Source organism: Microcaecilia unicolor, chromosome 1 (assembly GCF_901765095.1).
Source record: "Microcaecilia unicolor chromosome 1, aMicUni1.1, whole genome shotgun sequence".
NCBI lineage: Eukaryota > Metazoa > Chordata > Amphibia > Gymnophiona > Siphonopidae > Microcaecilia > Microcaecilia unicolor.
Window position 1 is genome coordinate 241,638,369 of NC_044031.1, and position 26,959 is coordinate 241,665,327.

The 26,959-nt window shown below is 43.0% G+C and overlaps 1 protein-coding gene across 1 annotated transcript in view; it reads right to left on the reverse strand.

The window, feature by feature from the left end:
• INVS (inversin) overlaps positions 1–26,959 on the reverse strand; it is a 522,371-nt gene that overhangs the window by 220,866 nt on the left and 274,546 nt on the right. Inside the window, exons 7-8 of the mRNA XM_030205118.1 lie at positions 23,718–23,827; positions 10,259–10,430 (exon numbers count right to left, since the gene is read on the reverse strand). Of these exons, the coding sequence (XP_030060978.1) occupies positions 10,259–10,430; positions 23,718–23,827 (282 nt within the window). The remainder of the gene's footprint in view (positions 1–10,258; positions 10,431–23,717; positions 23,828–26,959) is intronic.

Genomic DNA, 26,959 nt, shown 5'->3' on the forward strand with positions numbered 1-26,959 from the left:
ATGATACTGGAATCTTAACCGTGTCAACAAAATGGAAGTGACTGACCACTGACTGAAGGGCAAAAATGGGTGAGAGCACAAGGATTGAGATAGATAATGGAGTCACATTTCGTAAAGTTGAGAAAAAGCAAATTGTCTTTCCGCCGGAAATGTGGTTATAGGGTCTGAAACCCAGCAAAGAATTTGAATATCATCAGCACAGCAGTAGGGGTATACCCTTGTCCCTGGATGATGGTCAGAAGTTGTGAGAGAAAAATGTTTTAAAAAGGTAGGGTCACAAAGAAAAAAAAGAGAACCAATCTCTACCAAAAATATAAGAAAAACAAATGGTGGAGACAACCCAAATAACAAAATAATGACAAAAGTGTGCAAAGTAAGGTTCTTTCTTGTATATAAAAAAGTCCGTTATTCAAAGTAGTGCTGTCAACAACTTTTATACCGGACTTGACACGGGTTGTGTTTCGGCCTTCTTAACTGCATCAGGAGTCCTAATCAGTCTGAAAAGTTCATGTAAGTGTAATAGTATAAGCATTATGGAAATCTCATACCACAAAAGATACTAATGCAAAACATGAATGTTGGTGAGCTAGAACCCAAGCATAAATAAACCAACTGCCTCAATTAGTAGGGTAGGGTAGGGGCCAGGAAGGAACCTGGGGAACATAAGATTGCTGGAAGACAGTTGCTGGAAGACAGTTGCGAAAGTGTCAACATGAGCCTTGAAAGGTACTGTCTGAGAGACAGTGGGAGAACCAGGAGAGTACTGTACCAGTGATGCCAAGAGAATGGTCAACCAGACTGAATGTAGATGTGAGCTCCTGAGATAGGCTCAAATGGAACCATGGAGTGTTAGAAGGAGGGATTCAGTGATATGGCCATGCAGAGAGCCAACTTGAAAGGGATGAAGAGCACTGGTTTGTTCAATTAAAGAATCACATTGAGAGAACAAACGTTTTTCCAGAAATCTGCAAAAAAAGGGAGATTGGAGATCAGACGAAAGCTAGAGTGGAGAGAAAGATCAAGACAAGGCTTCATCAGGAGTGGGGTAACTAAAGCATGCTTCCAGACTAGAGGAACAAGGCCCTGATCAAGACTAATTTGAAGGAGGGGTAAAAGATGGGGAAGAAGAGCTACAGAAAGGTGTTTGACCAAAAACAAAGGCCAAGGGTCCAGGGAAGAGGAGGAACGATTGAGTGAGTGAAGACCTCAGGCCACTGGTGAGAACATTGAAAGAGGACCAGGAGATAAAGGGGAAAGAGGTGGGAGGGAGGATATCAAGTGAATGGATGAACAAAGGAGAAGAGGATTTGGTAGCATGGCACATTGCTACTAATTGGGTTTCTGCCAGGTATTTGTGACCTGGATTGGCCACTGTTGGAAGGAGGATCTGGGCTAGATGGACCATTTGTCTGACCCAGTATGGCTATTCTTATGTTCTTATAAGTTGGAAATTTTGGTGAGTCATGCATCCACAAGGGATGTAAAGGAACAGATGGGTCATATGTGGGAGAGATAGTTTAAGAAGGGGAGAGGTGGTTAAGAAGGCAAAAGAAAGCCTGTGCACAGTTGAGAGAGTAAAAGACGTGTTTAATAAAGTACTGACGCTTTGAATTTTGGACAGTCACTCAGAATTCATGAAGGTGTGATTGAAACAACTTGATGCTGAAGGGAATCCTTAACTTGTGCCATATTCTCTCAGTGTGGCGCACACAGGATTTCCGTAGGCAGAGCTCCGGAGTGAACCAAGGAGAGTTATGGTGATGAGCTGGAGCATGAGAGGACCCTTTACTTGTGTTTTAGACTTCAAGTCCTTGGTGACAGTGGCTGGCTATAACATTCCAAAACACTCAGAAACTGTCTCCCATGCATATGAAAGCCTCTTACTCCTTGGAGTTCCATCATACACAAGGCATGAAACCTATTTTGCCATTCCCAAAAGGAAGGCGTTGTTGCTTGTGACCATGTCCAACGGATACATTTCAAAGCTAGCTTCAGAACCAACAGTCTTTGTTCTTTCCCCGACACCCCCAAATTCCTTTCCCTCCTTAGCACCAAACCCCAAGGCTGATAATTAGTATTTTCTCCTAGGATACCATTTAAGAAGTCAACAGATCCCCAAAAAGATTTTATTTGGAGGAATCACCACAGAACATGTCCCAAGTCCTACAGTCACAGTTCACTTAGGTCACTGAGGAGATAATACAAAGCCCACTCTATATGCCCTAGCCGGGGAGAAATGTTCTCTATGTAACACACGATACCAACATTCCTTATTATTCTGCACTGCGTATAATATGTGAGATTTGTTTAATGATGCTGAGAAATTCAATATCCCCCACCTCACAATTCCATTCCCCTTCCCATTTATTTTTTTAAACCGGTATATATTCTTGGGGGAGGGGGGCTATCACAGACAGGGCTCTGTAAAGGGAGGATACTGATGACGGATCAGGACCCTGGCACTCAACAGACTCTGTAATCAATTCATAAACTTGTTGTAAGCAAGTTAGAATTTTATTTATTTATTGCATTTGTACCCCATATTATCCCACCTTTTTGCAGGCTCAATGTGGCTGTGTGGATATAATATTTTAATTGGTAGCATGGAACTCATCACCAACACAATTTCCCAGTCTCTGTCTCAACATTACCAGAGATTGAAGTTGTCCTCCCTCCTGTACACAATGCTCCAAAAGACTTAACCTCCCCCTAACCTGCCATTTAACAAACACAACATTATCAAGATCTAGCCGAAAATTTGCATTATCCCCCCCACCGAAAACAACAAGGAATTATGGGGAACCTGATTCCATAGACTCGTCAGTGCTTTCCACACATCCTGGAGAGACTTCTGGATTTTCAGAAGGCATTTGACAAAGTACCTCATAAAAGACTCCAGAGGAAATTGGAGAGTCATAGGATAGGAGGTAGTGTTCTATTGTGGATTAAAATCTGGTTAAAAGATAGAAAACAGAGAGTAGGGTTAAATGGTCAGCATTCTCAATGGAGAAGGGAAGTTAGTGGGGTTCCCCAGGGGTCTGTGCTCAGACCGCTACTTTTTAACATATTTATAAATAACCTAGAGATGGGAGTAACTAGTGAGGTAATTAAATTTGCTGATGACACTTGGAGGCATATTTTCAAAGCACTTAGCCTTCCAAAGTTCCATAGAAACCTATGGAATTTTGGAAGGCTAAGTGCTTTGAAAATATGCCTCAAAGTTATTCAAAGTCGTTAAATCGTGGGAGGATTGTGAAGAATTACAAGCGGACCTTACGAGACTGGGAGACTGGGCGTCTAAACGGCAGATGACGTTTAATGTGAGCAAGTGCAAAGTGATGCATGTGGGAAAGAGGAACCCGAATTATAGCTATGTCATGCAAGGTTCCAAGTTAGGAGTCACGGACCAAAAAAGGGATCTAGGTGTCGTTGTTCATGATATGTTGAAACCTTCTGCTCAGTGTGCTGCTGCGGCAAAGAAAGCAAATAGAATGTTAGGTATTATTAGGAAAGGAATGGAAAACAAAAATGAGGATGTTATAATGCCTTTGTATCGCTCCATGGTGCGACCGCACCTCGAATACTGTGTTCAATTCTGGTCGCCGCATCTCAAAAAAGATATAGTTGAATTAGAAAAGGTGCAGAGAAGGGCGACAAAAATGATAAAGGGGATGGGACAACTTCCCTATGAGGAAAGGCTAAAGAGACTAGGGCTCTTCAGCTTGGAGAAAAGGCGGCTGAGGGGAGATATGATAGAGGTCTATAAAATAATGAGTGGAGTTGAACGGGTAGCTGTGAAGCGTCTGTTCACGCTTTCCAAATATACTAGGATTAGGGGGCATGCGATGAAGCTACAATGTAGTAAATTTAAAACCAATCGGAGAAAATGTTCTTCACTCAACGTGTAATTAAACTCTGGAATTCGTTGCAAGAGAATGTGGTAAAGGCGGTTAGCTTAGCGGAGTTTTAAAAATATTTGGACGGCTTCCTAAAGGAAAAGTCCATAGACCATTATTAAATGGACTTCGGGAAAATCCACTATTTCTGGGATAAGCAGTATAAAATGTTTTGTACATTTTTGGGATCTTGCCAGGTTTTTGTGACCTGGATTGGCCACTGTTGGAAACAGGATGCTGGGCTCGATGGACCTTTGGTCTTTCCCAGAATGGCAATACTTATGTACTTACTAGTAAAAAAGGCCCGTTTCTGACACATATGAAACGGGTGCTAGCAAGGTTTTCCTCGGAGTGTGTATGTTTGGGAGAGTGTATGTGAGAGTGACTGTGTGTGAGAGAGAGAGTGAAAGTGCGAGTGTGTGTGTGTGTGTGAGAGAGAGAGAGAGAGTCTGGGTGTGAGTGTGTCTGTGAGAGAGTGTATGTGTGAGAATGAGAGTGTGTGCAAGTGCGTATGTGAGGCACAGTGTGAGAGTGTGTTTCACACAGATTCAGTGTGTGCGAGAGAGAATGTGTGTGATACACAGATGCTCTGTGAGACTGAGTGTATGAAACCAAGCGAGTGTGTGAGTGATTGTGTGACACAGAGAGTGAATGTGATACACTGTGAGACATAGAGTGTGTGAGAGTGAGAGACAGAAAGACATTGTCTGTGAGAAAGAGAGTGTGTGAGAGAGCGTGTGTGTGACAGAGATACCACCCTCCCTCTCATGGGTGTTTCTTGTGTGCCGTCACCGCCTCCTCCGCGCGATGCACCCACCGCCGCGCGATACACCCCCCTCCCGCCGCCATCCCACCCTACCGTCGCGTAGTTTTGCTGGCGGGGGACCCAAAATCTCGCCAGCAGAAGTCCTCTGTTGTGTGCTGAGCTGACTCCGGCGTAATCTTCAGCACTGCTAGCCTGTGCAGGGCGGGGTTCTGTGCGTCTGATGTCCTGCACGTGCAGGACGTCAGACGGACAGAAGCCCTGCCTGCAGAGGCTACCAATGCTGAAGATCACGCCAGACTGAGAAGACAGGACTTGTGCTGGCGGGGTTTCGGGTTCCCCGCCGGCAAAGCTACGCGACGGTGGGTGGGTAGGGGTGGGGGTGGTTGTTGCTTCTTCTGCATTTTAAAGCGAGGCTTTTTTTTTTCTGTGGATTTTCGTGGGTGGCTTGGGGGGGGGCAGCGCGGGGGTGGGTGTTGCACCTCCAGCATTTTGAAGCGGGGCTTCTGTTTTTCTTAGGTTTATCTTGGGTGGCTTGGGGGGGGGGCGGCGCGGGGGATAGGTGTTGGACATCCAGGGGAAGGAGTAGGGAAACACGCTCCGCATGTTTCCCGACTCCTCCCCCTGCTTGGTTGCGATTCGTTCGTTGACTTTTTTGTATGTTTTCCGCCCTCGATGTCATGACGTTTGACGCGAGGGCGGGGCACAGAGTCATAGTCAGTGGGATGGCTTCACCACCATGACCTTATAAATCCTTTATCGTTGTGCTGTGAGTTCAGAACCTTTGTCCTCAGAATGTTCAGGGTGTGTTTTATTATAGTAGATATACTCTGTCTAGCTGATAATGGGAGACTCTCATTTTGCATGAAGCAAAAAATTCAGTGCCATGGTGAAGAAAGGGCTTTTTTCAACTGCCAAGGAGTACATTCTTCTGTCTCATTTAGTCAATTTTGGATATGTCGCAGTAGGCAAGCTTGGAAGTGGAGGAGTGGCCCAGTGGTTAGGGTGGTGGACTTTGATCCTGGGGAACTGAGGAACTGAGTTTGATTCCCACCTCTGGCACAGGCAGCTCCTTGTGACTCTGGGCAAGTCACTTAACCCTCCATTGCCCCATGTAAGCCGCATTGAGCCTGCCATGAGTGGGAAAGCGCGGGGTACAAATGTAACAAAAAAAATTATCTAACTTAAAATCGGGAACTTGCCAATTACTTAATAAAAATTCAAATCACATCTTTGGTTTCTTCCCCTTCCCCGAACAAAAATTCCCTAATTCCCTTTGAAGGGACAAAAGGTCCTTCCATAAAAGCCTAAGTGGAAACTTAGCATGATATATAGTTATCTAGAGAATAAGATAATTTGTATCAACACAATTTTACACAAGAGTAAAAGGGGAAGGTTCTGCCAAACCTGTAATTGAGTTTTGGTCCGGCATGATAACTGTGATATGTCTAATTTGTATAATTTATTCGTGTCCATGGTCAATTCAACCACTAAATATGTAAACGATCCCTCTGCCCAATGCAGAGGAAACTTTCCCTGCCATCCTGTCTTAACACATCATCTGAAGACAGAGCCTCTGATTTCTCAAGATTTTATTTAAATCCTGAGAAATCTCCATACTCTTGAAAGCTTTCTATAAGGGCCGGTAAAGAAATTGCCATATTCTTAAAACTTTTTATAAAGGTCTATAAAGAGCTCTCAGGATGCATAAGATGCACTAGTAAATCATCTACAAAGGCTGCAATCTTAAAAACCTGAGATCCTATACAGGTACTTACACCCCTAACGTCTAGATTATTCTGAACCTCTCGAATCAGGGGTTCCAAAGCAAGAATAAACAAAAGGGGGGGGGGGGGGGAGGGAAAGGGACATCCTTGACAAGATCCCTGATGAATTACGAACAGGTCAGAGCTTTAGCAGAATAATAAAGGGTTTCTACTACAGCAATAAAGAAATTCCCCCAGCCCATATCTTTAATATTGTAAACATAAAATTACATGATACCTTACTGAATGCTTTTTCAGCATCCAAACTAATCAGGAGAGGTGGAATATATTGAAGAATCATTTCCAAAGAGGTCAGAATCTTCCAGATATATTTAACCACCTGCCAATCCCAGACAAAACCCACCTTATGGGTCTGCTATTAACAGATAAAGTACCTGGGCTAAGCAATTTGCTAGAATCTATGCCAATAACTTTGCCTCAAAATTTAGCAATGATATGGGACAATAGGACTCTGGCAAAGAATGATCCTTACCCACCAGTGATAGGGATTCTGGCAATTGCTTCTCTGTCACTATGGTCGTAAACATTTCTCACAAAGGAGCCGCTATGTGTTCCTGCAATATTTTATAAAACCTGGCCCAAAGTCTATCTAGTACTGATGCCTTATGGGTTGGGCTCTAATGGATCACTCATTTAATTTCATCTTCCAATATAGGCCTTTGTAGAATTTGTAGAAAATCTTCAACTAAAGACAGAAGATTCAAGCTTGTCAAATAACACTCACTTTCTAGATCTACATTTTCTGATGGTTGGTATAAGATTGTAAAAAAAAAAAGAAAAGAATATATCTTTACCCTCACTAGTTACCTCCCCAGTAGACTTTCTCAATAAATTAATCTAAATTTAGCTAAGAGAGAACCACCCTTGCTACCATGACAATATAGCTTGTGTCTGTAGTAAAATAGTATTTAGAGGCTCACTGATGTAATAGAAGTGTTTAACGTGGCTTGAGAGACAAGTAATTGCTCTTTATTAAATTGAGAGATTATCACACCATAAATTTTACATTGAGGTACTAATTGCTCTAATCTTAGAATGTTCCTGTCCCTGGTCCTCTTCCTATGAGACATATATATTTTCAAAGCACTTAGCCTTCCAAAGTTCCATAGAAACCTATGGAACTTTGGAAGGCTAAGTGCTTTGAAAATGAGCCCCTATATAGGCAATTATCTCCCCCACCTCAACACTGCTTTAGCTGCTGCTCAGAATAAAGTTGGTGTCTCTAAGTGTTGAATGTTAAGTTCCACATATTCCTGTCACTTTTCTACTACAAAATCATGAATTTTTATATCATGGTTTAAGTCAGGGGAAAATTTCCATGCAGGAGGGTTATTACCCAGGGGAAGATTACTAATTTCTACCCAAACCATAGCATGATAAAAAAAATTGTCATACACCTATTGCTGCATTTCTTGCAGAAGAGAATAGAGACTGGGAAACCAATATATAATTTATTTATGATTGTGTGCCATGTGCTTTTGAAAGGTAAGTATAATCCCTATCTTGTGAGTGTAAAACTCTCCAAACATCAAGGGCTTCATTTATCAAAGAGATTCCCTTTACTGGATATATTTTATTTCTGGGCAAGAATTTTGATTTATTCAGCATTGGGTCATGGACACAATTAAAATAACCTTCCAATTATAGTTGGGATGTCTCCCATTGTAGAAACTTCCTGGACAACGGAGGCAAAGAATTTTACATTAGGCACATATGCATTGCATATCAACAATTGTTCTACAGTTATGTGTACCACTATATAATGCCCATCCTTTCCAACCACTGTTCTGTGCTGTACTACCACAGATTTTTATTAAATGGTATTACACACCCCACCTTCCTATTGACAACCAAGGCTGCAATGTAATCAGCAACACTGTGGACACTTTCCTTCTGTTAAATGCCTGCAGAATCGTACTTTGTTTGACAGGGGAAGTAATACCCCCCCCCCCCCATTCCAGGATACAATCTTAATCATTACTTCAGGAAGCAGGTGAAAGCCTGGCTCTTCAACCAGGACTTTAATGGAAGAAGTAACTAACTTGTTAGTCTCACCCACACGCACAAGGAGTGACACTGGCTTCACATACTGCAGTAGGACATGTTTATCCAATCCTACCCTAGCTGAGATAAGATTTAACCATCTCTCTGACCTCATTTGCAACAAGTATTGCACTTTAGTGATATTGAACAAAAACCATCTTTGCTAATATGGACTGATGATTATATTGCAGAAGTCATATGTGGTTACCAGTGGTCAACAGTTGCTTCAAGTATTATGGTCCAGTGAGGGAGGTACTTGGTCATCAAGCTGTGTTAAGGCACTAACCTACATTACTTGTCCTTTAACACATGTTAAAGGACTCTAACTCTGGTAGCAGTGCCCTAATGTGGCAATATTTAGGGTGCCCTGCATTACACAGTAATGAGATGCAAAAAATGCAAAAGCATGTACAGCAGCTCAGCTCAAGACTATTTAAATAATATAACACAGCTTGCAGTGTGTATGTGTTATAGCTGGAGCACTAGGCTGCCAAACCATGACCCTTAACTAGTAGTGGTGGCCAGTGCTCCTTTCAAAGCTAAAAGCCCCTCCTGAGCCCACCCAATTCAAGGCACCTCCCCCTAAAGCCACCCCATCTGGATCCCCCCAAACTGAAGGGTTTTCCTAGTGGCCAATCCCCACCTGAAAGTTTCCCCTCCCCCAACTAAAGAGCCATCCCCGGGTCATTCTCTCCAGGCCCCGACCATCCCAAAGGCTCCCTCCCCTTGGACCTACCTTAATAAAATCCCTGGTGGCTAGTGGGATTTGATAACTCCCATGTAAATCAAACTGGAGTAAAATCCTGCCTTCTCCCACATTTTGATAGCTTTCTCCCTACATATTAGCCTAGAAGATTTTATACTTAGCCTGTTGTGGACTTCCCTTAGTTTTGAGGACTTTTTTTTTTTCATTGACTTGTCTTTATAAAATAGATATAATATAGGCAAAGTTGATATTTCACATAGGTTCCCTGTTATGAAATTACCCTTCACAGTGATAATGAAAAAATATTTTAAAACAAACATCCTATTAAAATATAGCTTTCAATATAAAAATACAAAGCATTGTTAAAATTGTAGTTTTTCCTTCACTTTCTTCATTGGTTAGTTCTTAAGTTATAGAATTAGTAAATTCAACAACTGTATGGGTCACTCATGTTTCAACTTACATAACCATGATGCTGCAACCATTGAAGAAGACACAAAACTGATTCAATCACTGTAAATGCTTTGATCTCTATAAGAAATAGAGTTCAATTTCTATTTTACAGTCTGAGAAAAAATGTCTAAACTATTTTATGCTTGAATCGCCTGATAAAGAGGGTCTCTTACTAAGCCGTGGTAGCATTTTTAGCTCATGGTAGAAATCAGCTGGGCAGTAAACGCTGAGATGCCCATGATATTCATATGGATGTCTAAGTGTTTACTGCCAGCTGATTTTTACCATGAGCTAAAAACGCTAGCACAGCTTTGAAAAAGGCCCCCTTAATGTGCTTCCTCCATGCTGCTGCAAAACATTATGCAAATTAAACAAAATTTCTTCCTCCAAAGATATGCCATCCTGGTACAGCTAATTCTTTGTTGCTTGATTCTGAATTTCTTTGAAGTACCAGATTTCTAAGTAAATATCAGACTCTCCCATTTAACCTACATCAGCAGTATTCATTTAAAGACATTTTGAAGCCCACTGATAATAACAATTTTGTTTTCAATTAAGCTATTACTACTAAAAAAAGTTGTATTGCTTCTTGTTGTACCTGATGCCTTACCTGTGCCACCATATTTGTCTGCCATGTTTAGATCAAAGTCATGTTTTAAATTCAGCATTGTCCTGATCACATCTTCGCTGCCTTTTCCAGCTGCCCACATGAAGGCTGTTCTTCCCTCGAGGTCTGAGTCATCTTTCACTGAGGGGTGTTTCAAGAACACTTTCACTGTTTCCTGCAATAAAATGTCTCTAAATGAGAATGCAGTAGGAAATGTAATACAATACTTCTTTTGTAAAGGTAAAGACAGAATAAAGGTGATGTTCATTGCTAACTTCCTCAATATCTTGTCTGCCTATTAACCCCTTATACCCCATCTCGCATATTACAATCAACTACCCAACACCATTTGGTGGTACCCTCATTTAGGGACATTCGTCATGAACACACGCGAACCGTTATTTTTCAGTACAGAGTTCTGAAAATTGGAACTGACTACCACAACATCTGCATGAACATACAATACTACCAAAATTCAAAGCAGACCTAAAAACTTTCCTTTTCCAAGATGCCTATATGTGAGAAGCCCCCTCTGAGAGGTGGACCTGGACTGCAGCAATTTCCCTTCCTTTTGTGTTTCCCCAGTTTTCCTATTAATGTTGTAGTTCCACCCTCTTTCCCTTTTGTTCCCGTCCAAACACCCTTATCTCGTTTCTTTCCTAATCTTTCTTTTATATTTTAGCATGTAAGCCGCCTAGATGTACTGATGATGGGCAAAGTAAACCCCAAATAAACTTGAAACTTCTAACTTTTTGGTGAAATGTTCTGGTTTCAAATACAGCAAATTATTTCCCAAAAGTGCTCTGAAATTTAATACAGTAATTTGGATAGGTTAAAAAAATGTATTAAATTCAAAATACTAAATGTTCACTCATTCATATATCCCCCTGTTTACTAAGGGGCTCATTTTCAAAGCACTTAGCCTTCCAAAGTTCCATAAAGGCTAAGTGCTTTGAAAATATGCCTCTATGCCACACAGCTTAGTAAACAGGGAGGATAGTGAAATAGATCTGGAATATTTGTCATTCTTTCACTCACTCATACATCCTAAATAGTTTGACAATTGAAGTGAACATAAGAATAGCCATACCGGGTCAGACCAGTGGTCCATCTAGCCCAGTATCCTGCTCCAGCAGTGGCCAATCCAGGTCACAAATACAATCCCAAATAGGAGCAAGATTCATACTACTGATACCAGGAACAAGCAGTGCCTTCCCCATTTCTATCTCAATAGCAGACTATGGGCCTTTCCTCCAGGAAATTGTCCAAACCTTTTTTAAACCCAGATACACTAACCACTGTTATCACATCCTCTGACAAGTTCCAGAGCTTAACTATTAATTGAGTGACAATCTATATCCCACAGTTACTTAATTAGGGGACAATAATCAAAATGCCTATATTTGTATAAACAATTTACCTGTGGGGTAGTTCGGCTTAGATTATTGCCCTTGGAAAAATCTTTCACTTGTCTATTAGATTGTAAGCTCTTTGAGCAGGGACTGTCTCTCTTTGTTAAATTGTACAGCGCTGCGTAACCCTAGTAGCGCTCTAGAAATGTTAAGTAGTAGTAGTAGTAGTAGATTAGCTCTTGCTTTTTGTTTGGGTATTTTAGAGAGAGAGCGGGCAAGAAGGTTCCTATTTGCAGCCTATTTATAAAGGCAAATAGGTGCCTATGGAGGTAATTTTAGAAGCTTTGTTAGCCTTTTCCAAATGGAAGTACCAATATTTACATGGGGAAATGGCATTCACACAGGGAAAATGCAGTTTTAGGAACAGCATGAGATATGTGTTGAAGTGCCAGTGATGCAGAGATTTCAAAGTTTGGAACAGAGGTATGTTGGGGGCATGATGTGTGGTGCAGGAATCTACATCTTTATGACATAATTCAGAAAACCTGTGGATATGGAGCAGAAGTTTGAAACATCAGCATCTGCACCTGCTATAAATCGTGCACAAATGCCAACCTCATTTGTCTTTTGAAACCCAGTGCTATGGTGCTGATGGCTGAAGGAGATTTGATTGCGGTTCAATTGTCTGATTGTCATCTGTGTTTTTGGCTACCTTTTATTTTCCCTGCTCTGTTTTTTAATCTCTCTATAGTCCCTTGTAGCCACCCCCAATCAAGCCCTTGGTGTCCCCCCTGCCCCCCTCCCAAGCCTTGCTTCTCTCCAATTCTGTATTTGGCGTCCTGCAATTGGGTGTGACTGTCTGGGACTACCTGTGGTGTGTGTCTGAGTGTGGCTTGTTATTGTTGTGCACACCTGGATGCCACTGAAGGACCATGCAGGATGCAGGTACAAGGACTAAGGAAGCCAGAATGAGTGACTTAAACAGATGGTTTATGCAGGCCACACTGCACCAGGCTCACATGGTATAGAAGAGTGCCAGAACAAGGCATTTATAGGCCCACGACCCAATTTCTAGACCTTACAAATAGCCAGTGCCTCATCGGGTTCTACTCTGACAAGGTAGCCAACCTCAATCTCTGCCAGCAGCTCAAGCCTCTCCTCCACTTCACTCCACCTACAGAAGGGACAACTCATGTCAACCCACTTAAAGATTCCCAAAGCCCTTGCCATTTTAGCCACTAGCAGTTTCAAATCTGTTTAGGCAGTCACCTCAAGCCTCAACCAGAGCAACAAATCTGCATCACTAAATTTCTGAGAGCCTTTGTTATCCACATCTCAGACTATATTACCTTCTCTCAGGATGTGCAATGCAAACAGCAAACAATGACTCGATTCTATGAAATGGCCCATTTTCCATCAGTATTGGAGGCCATAGATTGCACATATATACCCATACAGCCACTTTGAGGGAAGGAAGGGTCCTATCACAACAGAAAGACCTTTTTCTTCAAGGACAAGTCACCTTATACTTTTTCAAGTGACAAGAGCGCCGATCCCTGAGGTACTCCAAACAACAGCCTCCTTCGGATGATAAATGGACACACACCTTTACTCTTATATGCCAATTTGACAGAAAAGAGCCAAGCCTATTGCAGCAGCCCTCCATTCAAATACTATGATCTGCTATCTCAAACACTACAAAAAGATCTAACAAAATTAATACTAAGGAAACTCCATGGTCCACCAAGGTAGATATGAATCACTTGCTCAAAGAAGCTACTAAGTAGTACATTTAAACCGAATCAGAGAAAATATTTCTTCACTCAATGATAATACATTGAAACATTGCTCATTATGCAGCGGCAGCTAAGAAAGCAATGTTAGGAATTATTAGGAAAGGAATGGAAAACAAAAATGAGAATGTTATAATGCCTTTGTATCGCTCCATGGTGTGACCGCACTTTGAATATTGTGTGAAATTCTGGTCACCACGTCTCAAAAAAGATAGACTTAGAAAAGGTACAGAGAAGGGCAATAAAAATGATAAAGGGGACGGGATGACTTCCCTATAAGGAAAGGCTAAAGCAGCTTAGGGCTGTTCAGCTTGGAGAAGAGACAGCTGAGGGGAGATATGATAGAGGTCTATAAAATAATGAGTGGAGTGGAATGGGTAGATGTGAATTGGGTGGCGGAGCAGGTGGGGGGAAGAGGGGTTGGTGGTTGGGAGGCTAGGATAGGGGAGGGGAGGGCAGACTTATACGGTCTGTACCAGAGCCGGTGATGGGAGACGGGACTGGTGGTTGGGAGGCGGGAAATACTGCTGGGCAGACTTATACGGTCTGTGCCCTGAAAAAGACAGGTACAAATTCAAGATATGAGTTTATCTTGGGCAGACTAGATGGACCATACAGGTCTTTTTCAGCCGTCATCTACTATGTTACTATGTTATGTTACTTGTTTACTCTTTCCAAAAATACTAAGACTAGGGGGCATGCAATAAAGCTACTATGTAATAAATTTACAACAAGCCACAGAAAATATGTCTTCACTCAATATGTAATTAAACTCTGGACTTCGTTGCCAGAGAAGTGGTAAAAGCAGTTAGCTTAGGAGGGTTTAAAAAAGGTTTGGCTAATTTCCTAAAACAAAAGCCCATTTTTATTCCGGACGTGAGCCCTTGAGCCCAGGCTAAGGCCTAGTATAGGATTTTGGCCATAGTCTAGGGTAGACCGAACAGGCCCTACTCACCACCCCAGCCACTAAGCCCCGCACACTCACAACAGCCAACAGGCACCACCAGAAGTGGGAGATAGAGCATTCAGGCGGGCCTCACAGCCTATCGGGAACCCACTCACGCAGAGACCAAACAAGTGGGCCACACACCAACCAGGAACCAAGTCACACTCTGGGAAGGGAGAAAGAACAACAAGGGTTCCACATGGAACTGGGCCACAAGCAGCGCACACAGTGCAGGGTAGAGCCACAAAGGAAAGGGTGAGAGGCAGAAGTCTCTAAAGGTATACAAGGCTGTGCCACAGGTGAACAAGAATACAGGAAGCCCCAGAAAGAAACACTCTAGGCTTATACAACAGAGCGCTCAAGGAAAAAGGAAACCAACTATAGGAATACACTATAGGCTGAACCATTCAGCACACAAGGGAACTAGGCTGTACCTACAGCATACAACGATACAGGGAGCCCCCACAAGGGAACACACTAGGCTGATTATACAGCATACAAAGGGAAAGGGAGAACTACCTAAGGAATATACAAAGCTGACCCCACAAGGGAAAAAAACAGGGCAGAGCTACTCAGCAGACAAAGATAAAGAGGAGAGTAAGCAAACAGAGGAAGCTGCCTTGACACACACAGACCAGAAAAGGAATGCTGCTCCCCGAACACAGGAGACAGCTACAGCAAACAAAGAGAACTAAAACAAACAAACAAGAGCAAAATACAAGGACAGGGGGAGGCAGAACCACAGGGAGCAGAGCAGAAGCTCAGCACAACAAAGGGAACACAGAGGGAGAGAAAGCTAAACAAACAAACTGAAACAACTCAAGCTTACCCCAGACAGCACTACCTTAGAGCAGGAGAAAGCAAACCAGGTGTGGGGAGTGAGGCAAACACACACACACACACACACAGAATAAGCAAGCACGAGGAGAAAGGCTAAACTCCAACGTGAACACAAGCGCCCAAAGCGCAGGCTTCAGCAAAGCAATCAGAGCAATCAACGCCAAAAGCAAAGATTGCAGGGGAAAGGCAGGCTTAAATGGATCAGGCTTCTGACGTCTGCTGGCTCAGCCCCTGACAAGCCAATCAGGAGTGAGTCCCAAACATTCCCCTGCCTATCCAGAAGAATCATAACACCCATAACACATTATTAAGATGTTCTTGGGAAAATCCACTGCTTATTTCTAGGATAAGCAGCATTATATCTGTTTTACTGTTTTGGGATCTTACCAGGCACTTGTGACCTGGATTAGCTACTGCTGGAAGCAGGATACTGGGCTTGATGGTCTTGACAGTTGTAGCTGCTGTCCATTTGACCTTTCTCCTCTATTCTCCTGTATTTTTTTCTTTTCCCTCACTGTATCTATTTCCTCTTCTTTCTTTTCTGCCTGCCCAAATTACATCTTTTCTCCCTCCATCTACTTTTCATCTATCAACTTTCCATTTCCTCCTCTCACCCCCTAGCTCTCCTATTTTTCTTGTCTCACTCCTTCACTGACTTCATATCCCCTTCTATCTTTCACCCACTCCTCATTACCATATTTCTACCATCTGTACTCATCCTCCTCCTCTCCTTGAAAACCCCCATGGCCTCTCCCACATGGTTCCAACATGTTGCCTACTTCTCCCTCCCTACAACCTTTTAGCCCAAAATCTCCTCTCTCTTTATCCCACCACACTTGTGGTAAGCATCTCCATGTCCCCTCTCTTCCCCCATTTGTAGCCCAGACTTTCCCTGCCCCCTTCTATCTCTCTTCTCACACTTGTAGCCCAGAATCTCCCTGAACCGTTCTCTTCCTCCACCCCTATGGTTCAGCATCTCCCTTGGATGCTCTGTTTCTCCTCCATCCCTATGGTCCAGCATATCACTGTTCCATTTCTCCTCCCCTCCACCCCTATGGTCCAGCATTCCTCTTCCCCCTCTCCCTTCCCTTCCATCCTTATGGTACAACATCTCTCTGTCCCCTCTCTCCCCTCCATCTCTACCTCTATGGTCCAACATCTCCCTGTCCCATTCCCCTCTCTCCACTCCTATGGTCCAGCATCCCCCTGTCCCCTCTCCCTTCCCTTTCACATCTATCATCCAGCATCTACCTGACCATTCTCCCTTCTCTCCCACTGCTATGGTCCAGCATTTCCCTATCCCTTACTATCTACCTTTATTGTTGAACACCTCCCTGTCACTTCCCCTCTACCCCTATGGCCCAGCTTCTCCCTGTATGCCCCCCCTCATGGTTCAGCATCTTCCTTGTCTGCTACCTTTCTGTACCACCCCTATGGTCCAGTATCTCTATGCCCCTTCCTTTTCCTTACTCCTGTAGTCCAGAATCTCCTTGTCCTCTCTCTCTCTCTCTTCCCCTCCACCACTATGGTCCAGCATCTCCCTATCCCTTCTCCCTTTCCCTCTACCTCTGTGGTCCCTTCCCCTTCAACCCTATCATCCACCTTTATGGTCCACCATTTGCTATTATCTCTCTCTCCCCTCCTCCTTCGTTCAATGTCCTCTTCACCAATGTGCAGCAGGGCAGCAGTTCTGATGGTAGAGAGGCAGTAGGAATCCTAGCATAGCAGCGAGAGACACCACTACACAAACTCCAATTTTCTAACTTAATTTACTATGAGCTGTGCTCCTTCCCTGGTTTGCTAGCAGCAAACCACACATCATAATTCAAGTTTATATGAAATACCACCTAATTAGTGGACCATCTAGGCGGTACCAACATAAAACATATCAAGTTAGTTACTGCTAAATTAAGACTGAAGTGACTCAGAGAAAATGGATAAAGACTCGGAACAGAATAAAATATGGCTCAAAGTTCTAACTGATTAATGTGGATAACAGTTTCAGACTTTTACCATATATTCTAGGTTAGGAGAGATTCTAAGGGGCTCTTTTACTAAGCCACATAGGCAACTACGCGTGCCAGTAAATGGCTTAGTAAATGGGGCCCTTAGTACAGTAAAATACTAAAGATCAGAATTAAAATCCCCCATCCAAAAACTTCCTGAACAAATCAGTTAAACTTTTTATGAAAAAATAAATAGTTTTCCTGGGACCTAATTTCATAAAGGAAGTGTATTCCCAGTATATGCAGCTTGATAGGCAAAAACTTATTTTAGATTTAGAGGGGAATTTTCGATATGATATCCAAATCCAATTTTGAAAGCTTTACAAAAAAAACATCCAAAAATCAAGTGCCAGTCATTTTCGAACCAAAAAAAGTCTATCTAATTAGAGAATTTCCACTGCACAGAGCATCTGCCAAGCTGTGGACATTTCTTCATGTGTGAAATATATCATACTAGTAAAAAAAGGCCCATTTCTGGCTGAAATGTAACGGGCGCTAGCAAGGTTTTGCGCGGAGTGTGTATGTTTGAGAGAGTGTCTGTGAGAGTGAGAATGTGCAAGTGTGTGTGTGTGACAGAGAGTGGGTGTGAGTGTGTCTGTGAGAGAGCGTGTGTGTATGTGAGAATGAGTGTGTGCGAGTGCGTATGTGAGACAGTGAGTGTCCTTCCCTGTGCCCCCTGTCAGGTGTCAGGACTGGGGGGACTGTGGACAGTCATGAAGGCAGCCCGCACCAAAATAATGAAAGCAAGACCATTTGTATAATAATCACTGCATTCCAGAGAACAAAATGGAGCAAGTTCCCACATGCTATCTTTTGCTTTCTGTATTCAGTAGCTGACAGGCTTGCTAGACTTACCTAAGTGGCTGCAGCTGCAATACACTGAAAAGAAAGCAAGGAAACCTATGAGACGTAGATACGGCCGTCCCCTTGGCCTCTGACGCTCCTCCCTTCTTCTATTTGACTTCCCTCTGATAGGTCCGTCATTCGGTGTGACGCTCCTCCCTTTTCCTGTTTCAGTTCCCTTTGATAGGTCAGAGTGGTGCAGCTGTGACACTCCTCCCTTCTCTGATAGGTCAGGGCGGGGCAGAGATGTAGTGTGCTTAAAAATGGTTACAGAGCTTCGAACATACGAACTGTTGAAGCCTCAGAGTGTGCTTTAGAACGTTGAGGGTGCTTTTTATGTGCAGATGGGGCGTGGCCTACGGCCCAGATGGGCGTGGCTGAGACTGAGGGTGAGTAGTCCGAATAGCCTAGCCTACCAGGAGGACAGGAGTTCAGGACAGATGGAGTGAGCTTCAGAACGTCTGAGGGGGGATTTTATTTATATAGATATTATAGGTATAAAGATCATATCTTTTAAATTAAGGTATGCATATACTGCATCATGCAAAAGATGCAGCAGAGGCATGATGGAGGAATGAAAAAGCTGGGCTTTGTGAAAACCCATATTGATCTACATAGAATTGTGTGCTCCAGTGATTATGGAGGAAGAAGGGCTTGCCAGAGGCAGGTACCTCCCTCTTTTTAAAACAAGTTCAAAATAGGATTTAGGACTGTGGTAACATGAACGAGGGTGGGCCTGGAGCCCAGGTAAGACAGAGCCATAGAGTAGTTGTAGGTGAAAGAAAATACTGTTTATTATAAGTATCAGGTAGGGGTCCTGTTTCATTCACAGGTAGGTTCACTAGTGGCCTGCCAAGGTCACGGCATGTATTATTGTTCCTCAGCACAACAGTACACTTTTACAGTTCAGCTTTATTTAACATACTGCAAATAATAAAAGATATCTAAATGGTTTACAAATTATAATTTAGAGAAATGGTTAAAGACAAAAAGGTGAGATTTAATAAAACATGGGGGACTTAATAAAATATAAAGAAGAAATAGCGTTCAAATAAAATTACAATCTAATCACATTACATAGGGAAGAACATGAGGTGGGGAGGTAAAGTGAAAAGAAGAGACTATAGACACAGATGTGCAGGAGGTGATTTTGCTGCGATGGTGGCGAACAAGAAGTTGCAATGATCGTGGAGCCGCGGTGAATGCTTTACTGAAAAGGTGAGCTTCTAGAATAGTTTTAAATCTGAGAAGTGAGAGTTTAGTTTGGAAGTAGAAAGAGATATTATTCCATAGGGTGACTGAAACGACTGAGGAGGTGGTTCTTGCCAGATGTGAGCGTACCTGAAGAAACCAGGGTATTACTAAAAGTTGATGTTGGAAGGAACTTAAAGTGTGTGTTGGAGAGTAGGGTATGAGGTATTTAGGGTACATGGGAGACCAGAATGAAGAATTTGGAAAGTGGTAACAATAATCTTGAAAGAAATCCAGTACTGAATGGGCAGCCAATGTTCTGCTTGAAGCAGAGGGGAAACACAATCAAACTTTTTGGCACTGTGAATTAACTTAACCGGCGTTTTTGAACTAACTGTAGCCTACATAGTTGGTATGATGGCAGATCATGAAGGAGGGAATTACAGTAATCAAGACATAAAATTACCAGGGATTGATTGAGAAGACAGGGGGGAAGATTTATCAAAGAAAGATCATGCGAGATGTATTTGGTGAAGTATAAAGAATGATTTCTTGACAATCAAAGAGATGTGGGATTTGAAGCTAAGACCACTGTCAAGAAGAATTCCAAGGATTCTGATCTCCTCCTTAATGGGTATAGGTAATCCAGAAATAGTGGGGGATGAGATAGGATGAGCTCAATAACAGAAAAAAACAGACTCGTGGTTTTGGAAGGATTCAATTTTAGTTGATGCAAAGATAACCAATCAGCAATCTTTGAAATATCCGAGATTAGAGATGAACCTAAATTACTGAGAGGGAACACAAGTTGGATATCATCAGCGTAAAGAAAGAAAGTGATATTCATAAACTAGAGAAGAAGGGTTAGTGGTAATAGAAAAATGTTGAAAAGAATAGGTCCTAATACAGAACCTTGTGGGACTCCGCATAAAAAGTTGTAAATTAAGGAGTAGATATCAGACCATAATATTTTGAAAGCTCTGCCTTGGAGTTACAATTGAAACCAGAGAAATGGAGTGCCACTTTACTTGTCTCTGGCCTGGTTCCCCAGAGTTACCAATATAATCTGTAGCAGTTACTTGGGTCATAATCCAAAGTTGCAAGGTTTCAAACTGAACTTGGTCTACCTGACTGTAGCAGTTCACACTTAGAGGCAAATGCAGTTGGGCATCACTGCTTCCCTCTGGGCCTCCGTAACCTAGCTGTGCCCTCAGCTTTTATACTTTCTAGTTGCTATTCTCCTGGCTCCACCCCTCCCATGTCACTTCTCCCTTGGGCAGGACTGTAGATCTTAAGGTGGTTCTGACAATGTGAGGGAGTATCCTTAAGGGGAAGTGGCAGAGTCCTATAGTGTCAAGAACCTAGACTGAACCACCACTTTGTAGGTATATGAGGTCTGTTTGGGGTCTGTTTACTAAGCCGTGCAGCATTGCCTACATAGCCCATTCAAAGTGAATAGGCTGTGTCGGCACTAGCGCACAGCCAGTTGTGCTGCTGGCTTAGTAAACCCCAGCGATTGTTTGTTATTTCAGGCAGTTTGGAGACTTTCCGCATACTTTAGTTACATCTGGAGCTATGTGGGATTGAGTATCTAATTGGACCTGTTAATACTGGCGAGCTCCAATCCAGCCAACCAAAGAGCTTGATTTCAAAATTCTGATTGATGCTTGCACACAGCACTGTATAGAAGAACTACTAATCTGTATACATAGAGGAAGTCTGGGCATGTTGCCATTTGTCTACTTCCAGGTCTCTGCTGTACTGTTGTGCTGCTTTGCCAACGGGTTTGCCTGAGTCACCAAGGGAAGAATTGTGCTAATGACCCAGACCTATCAGCAGGATTCTCAAACTTGCTGTATGCTGGACACTGTTTATTTATTTCCCCACATGCTGTAAATGTGGCTGCCTCTGCTGATGTGAAGGAAAGGGCAGCTAGAGCCAGCATGGGAAGGATTTATTCATCATTCTGAAAGCGAGTACCCTGGAATTAAGCCAGCTAACTCTGGTAAAACATGCTGCAAAAGACTGTATAATTTGTTAATTTTCTTCTAAGAAAAGCGGGTTAGATAGATAATGCTCCATACGTACCGGTCAATCTATCAGATATTGTGGGAGTTATAAGTTGTTAGAAGCCTTTGTATAAGTACCAACCAACCAACTAAAAATATAGCTACCGATAAGGGAACATTTTTGGAACTGTTTATTAGTTGTTTGCCAAGTCTGAAATAAAGTTTTATTAACAAGGATTTTGTTGCTATCAGAATGTGCTTATCGCCAGAGAAGTCAATTCAGAACCTGGGCAGTGCACATTATTCCCTATACACAACTGATAGATGTGTGTTACAGTCCAGAGCCTATGCACATCTCCCCACAGGATTACTGCACGAGACTAACAAAAATGATGGACAAAACATACAAGGCTACCATACAAAAAGTGGGAATAACATTCTTTCCAATTCAAACTGAAGATGACTATTAAGGAATAGATCTATGCATAGGTCTTGAGGAGAGCCATTGACTTCGTGTGCAAGGGTACAGTAGGCATTTAATAGTGAAATGTTGGATACTCTTCAATGTACCCTTTACCAAAATTATTAAGCATTCACTATAACAATAAATTAGAGAAATCAGAGAGGAGCATTTGAACCTTCTGATAATGAGATATCTAGTTCCAATGATGAAACTGGGGTTGACAGTCTGCACAGGCAAGGTCTGAGGCTGCACTTGTGAAGAAGAGCTTTGTGGCACAACTGTGCCACCAGTAAAGAAAAACATTCTGTATGGAAGGCACACGAAGTCTGTCTGTGCTAAATAAATGCAGTGGAAGATACCACTAATATGCACTGTTAATGAGGAAGGGTACACTGCAGGCCACTGAGCAGAAATAGGAATGAACCTTCTAAGAAAAAGGAACTGATATAAGAGATAATCAGCTGATCTTTGTACAGAGGAAAAGTCTCTTTCATTTTGGTGGTCTACCAGTAGCCTGTTCATGTGGAGGAGTGGCCTAGTGGTTAGGGTGGTGGACTTTGGTCCTGAGGAACTGAGTTCGATTCCCACTTCAGACACAGGCAGCTCCTTGTGACTCTGGGCAAGTCACTTAACACTCCATTGCCCCATGTAAGCCACATTGAGCCTGCCATGAGTGGGAAAGCGTGGGGTACAAATGTAACAAAAAATAAAATAAAAAAATGTCCTCTTGAAAGCCATCGAAGTGCAGTGCAACAGTTTTTCCTTGTCCGGGGAGACATGAAAATATAATGTTTACACCGATTTGGTTGTAGTTGACATCCAGGCAGATCATGCAAATGGGATGACTATTGCAGCTCTTGGAGGTTCTGCCACTCTGTAAGCAGGAGCAATGCTCGATTCTGGCATGGATTTTTTTTAAATACAAAATAACAAATACTAAACTATGATTTAAAAAAGAAACAAAAACAAAGAAATGCATGCAGAATAAGTTAACAGCAGAAAGAACTAATAAGTCATTTGCTTTAATCATTATTTAAGAGGATGTTGAGGCTTTCCCTAGTGACAACTCAGAGCAAGTAAAGGAAAATCATTGCAAATCTAGAAAATGTATAGTAATCGAGCAAATTAACAAATTAAAGACTAACACATCAGCAAGACTAGATGATATTCTTCCCAGAGTTCTGAAAAAGGTTCCCTCCAGTCAACTATTCAAGAAAGGGACCTTCAGCTTCATTTGAAGCATTAGTCAACAATACAAATTGAATATTAGGTATTATTCTCCTTACCATTCAAAACCTTTTTATGCAAGTAAGCAGGGCCGTGCCAACACAGTAAGCGCGGTAAGCGCCGGGGGGGGGGGGGGGCCACCTTTCAAGGCCACCGCGCCGTCGAGCTGTATTAAAAAAAAAAAAACCTTACTTCTCCGCTCCATCCCCGATTCCCTGGCGCTTTAAATTTACCTCGCTCTGCCTCTGACGTCTGCGCAGCGTCAGTGAAAGCGCTGCCTGACATCTCTCCACTAGCCTTCCCTTCGCTTGTTTGTTCCTTCTGTGTCACGCCCTCAAGGAAATGACGTCAGAAGAAGGCAGGACACAGAGGGAACGAACGAGCGAAGGGAAAGCTGGTGGAGAGACGTCAGACAGGCAGCGCTTTCACTGACGCTGCGCAGACATCGGAGCCGGAGGCAGAGAGAGGTAAATTTAAAGCGCTGGGGAATCGGGGATGGAGCGGAGGAGGCTCAGGCCAAACCTAGCCATTTCCTCCATTGCGCCCCAGACGGCAACTTGGGGGAGCAGCGCTTGGCTCTTTGGCACCGCCCAGCTCTTCACATGCGTTGGAGCCAGGCAGGTCCAGGGGGGGCGCGCACGCATGCGCGCACGCCAACTGATAGTCTGCAGGGGGGCGCCAACTGATGGTCTGCAGGGGGCGCCAGAGACCCTAGGCACGGCCCTGCAAGTAAGCCTTTTTCAGTAGCTTTACTAGTAGGCTGTTACAATTGTAAAAAATTTGAATACTTACAGCAAAATTGCTTTGTGATGCATAATGCAGTGGTGTTGCCCCTTGACTGTCAGATGGAATTGTTCCAGATTTATTCCTTTCTAAAAGGAGATGAACAATCTGTGCATGACCTTGAATAAAAGTAAGAACAACATGACCAGTAATTTAATGGTCTGAACAGTAAGTTGGATTGCTTGTGCATTTTCCAAATATATACAAAATGACAATTTGTATTATTCATGCCTTAACTACTACAAATAATGCTAGTGATACATACTTAAAAATTATTTTAAAATAGTTCCTGTCACTTTCCTGTATCTCTGGGAGTATATTTATGCTTATGTTTATTTGGGTTTGTTATACTATCTTTCATTGCAAAATGTCAAAGCACAGTGTAGCCATATTAATAGCAGTAAGACAGACCTCACAGTTGGATCCACAAATTCACAAGGACCATAATGTCACCTTAAATACTGATACAATCAGATAAGTTTCTCAGAGGAAATTTGTAATGCTTCCCAAAATATAGCTTCTTTAAAGAGTGCAAAAGAATGGCAATCAAATGGCTTAAATAAATATATTAAACTACTGACTTAATGAGGGTAAAGTCTGCTTTACATGCAGAAAAGGCTTTTATAAAATTGGGACACCTCATATGTGCATAAAAAATTATGTGCACGGAAAGCTTACACCTACTTTTCCATAATCTATATGTACGCAATCCGGGGCATTTTGGTCAGAACAGAATGGAGTTCAATTCAGAAACATGCATATTTTATAAAATATATTCACACATACACAGAGCAGAGCTTCCCAGACTTTGGGTCACAATGCTTACAACAGCGGTTCCCAATTTAGTCCTGAAGGCACCCCAGCCAGTCAGGTTTTCAGGATACCACAATGAATAGTCATGAGAGAGATTTGCATACACTGCCTCGACCTCACGCAAATATATCTCATGAATATTCATGAGATAGATTTGCATGCGGATTGGCGAGGCCTGTTGGGCCCGCTGCCTCTCCCCTTCCATACATTCTTGCCCAAATTCTCTCTCCCTCTCCACCCATCCTGTATTGACCCCTCCTCTTTTTCCTTACCCCGCTGCTGCCATGAAGCACCTTTTTGCTCCCTCCCTCCCTCCCTCAAACTGCTACCTCAACTGGGCCCATGCTAGTAAACAAACAGTGAAGATGCACGGAACTGCCGCTCTCCGTGCACCACTTCTGCTTCCTCTGCCAGTCCCGAAAGTTTACGTCAGAGGAAGTGGGACCAGCAGAGTAAGCAATCCTTTACATCTTCGCTGGTTTACTAGCGCAGGCCTGGCGGAAGTGGCAGAGGGAGGAAGGGAGAAAAAAGGTTTTGTATGGTGGCGGCAAGGTATAGAAAAGAGAGAGAGAGAGAGAGAGAGAGGGGGGCAATACAGAATGGGAAGAGAGGGGGGACTGAGAGAGAGATGCTGATGGGAGATGGGAATGCTAGATGGGAGTAGGGGAAGAAAGTAGGGCAGTACTGGATGGGGGGCAAGAGAGTGAAAAAATAGGGCAATGCTAGATGGAGAGAGAGAGAGAGAGAGATGTGGCAATACTGGATAGGTAGGAGAAAAAGGCAGTGTTGGGTTGGCTGGAGAGAATGAAAGACAGCAGAGAGGGGGAAATACTGCATAGAAGGGAGGAGACAGAGAGAGGCAGTGCTGAATGAGTGTAAGAGAGATCAGCAAGGGCAATGCTGGATGGCGTGTTGGGGGGTGCATACTGGGGGAGAGGGAGACAGACAGATAATGCTGGATGGTGGGAGGGTGTGGGTGAGTGAAGGAGAGTCAGAGAGGAAATGGTAGATGACAGGAAGAGAGAGAGGCAACAACAATACTGCATGGGGGAGAGAGAAACACAAGGGCAATACTGCATGGTGGGGGAGAAGGGGAGAGAGAGAAATGGAGTAATGCTGAATGATGCAGAGGAAGGGGAGGGAAGGGAGAAAGACAGTGGCAATGCAAGATAATGGTAGCAGGGGAGAGAGACAAGAGAGGGAATGCTAGATAGCAGGGGAGAGAGAGAGACAAGAAAGGGGATACCAGAGTGCTTCCCATCACCAACACCTAGAATGCTCCCTACCACCATAAGCAACAAATGTGACAATGTGAAACAGCAACACATACTGACAGACAAAAGGACAGACCTCTCAGACAGCACCTCACCTGCACACACACACAGGCACACCCAAAGACTGAACAAAACCTCAACCCATACATATATGCAGACGATGTCACGATATACATCCCGTTTAAACATGATCCAAAGGAAATCTCCAACGAGATCAACCAAAGCTTCCAAATAATGCAATCTTGGGTGGATGCATTTCAGCTAAAACTTAATGCAGAAAAAACACAATGCCTTATACTCACCTCACAACATAATACAAATAAATTCACTACCATAACCATACCGAACGTTTCCCTTCCCGTCTCAAATACACTGAAAATTCTTGGAATCACCCTTGATCGAAATCTCACACTCGATAACCATGTGAAGAATACAACTAAGAAAATGTTCCACTCCATGTGGAAACTTAAAAGAGTAAAACCTTTCTTCCCAAGATCCATCTTTCGCAACCTGGTACAGTCAATGGTATTAAGCCACCTGGACTATTGCAACGCACTCTACACTGGCTGTAAAGAACAAAACGTCAAGAAACTTCAAACAGACCAGAATACCGCAGCCAGACTCATATTTGGAAAAACAAAATATGAAAGTGCAAAACCCTTAAGAGAGAAACTACACTGGCTCCCACTGTCTGCTTAGTTCTTCTCTGCTATCCTTGATCTCTTTGTAACACCAACTGTATCTTTTACCCTGGAATGGCGATGCCATAACAGGTCTTTGTAAGCCACATTGAGCCTGCAAATAGGTGGGAAAATGTGGGATACAAGTGCAATAAATAAATAAACAAACATAGGTAGGGATAGGGAGTGAGTGGCAGTTGGGAAGAAGTTGACACAGAGAGTCTCAGATGGGGCTGCGTCAGGGAGGGATTCAGAGGGAACCCACAAGTAGTTATGGGACAGGGGTGGGGGGGTGGGCTGTGGGAACAAGCAAAGCAGAGGGATGTTAGCTGCAGGGAGGAAAGGACATAGTAGGTGTAGATACAGAGGGGTTGCAGATGACAGACCTGGGTGGATAAAAACAACAATCGGGCTCACAGACGCTCTCTCAGCTCTCCCACACTCACAGGGACATGTTGCAGTGATACTTATTCGTCCTTTAAAG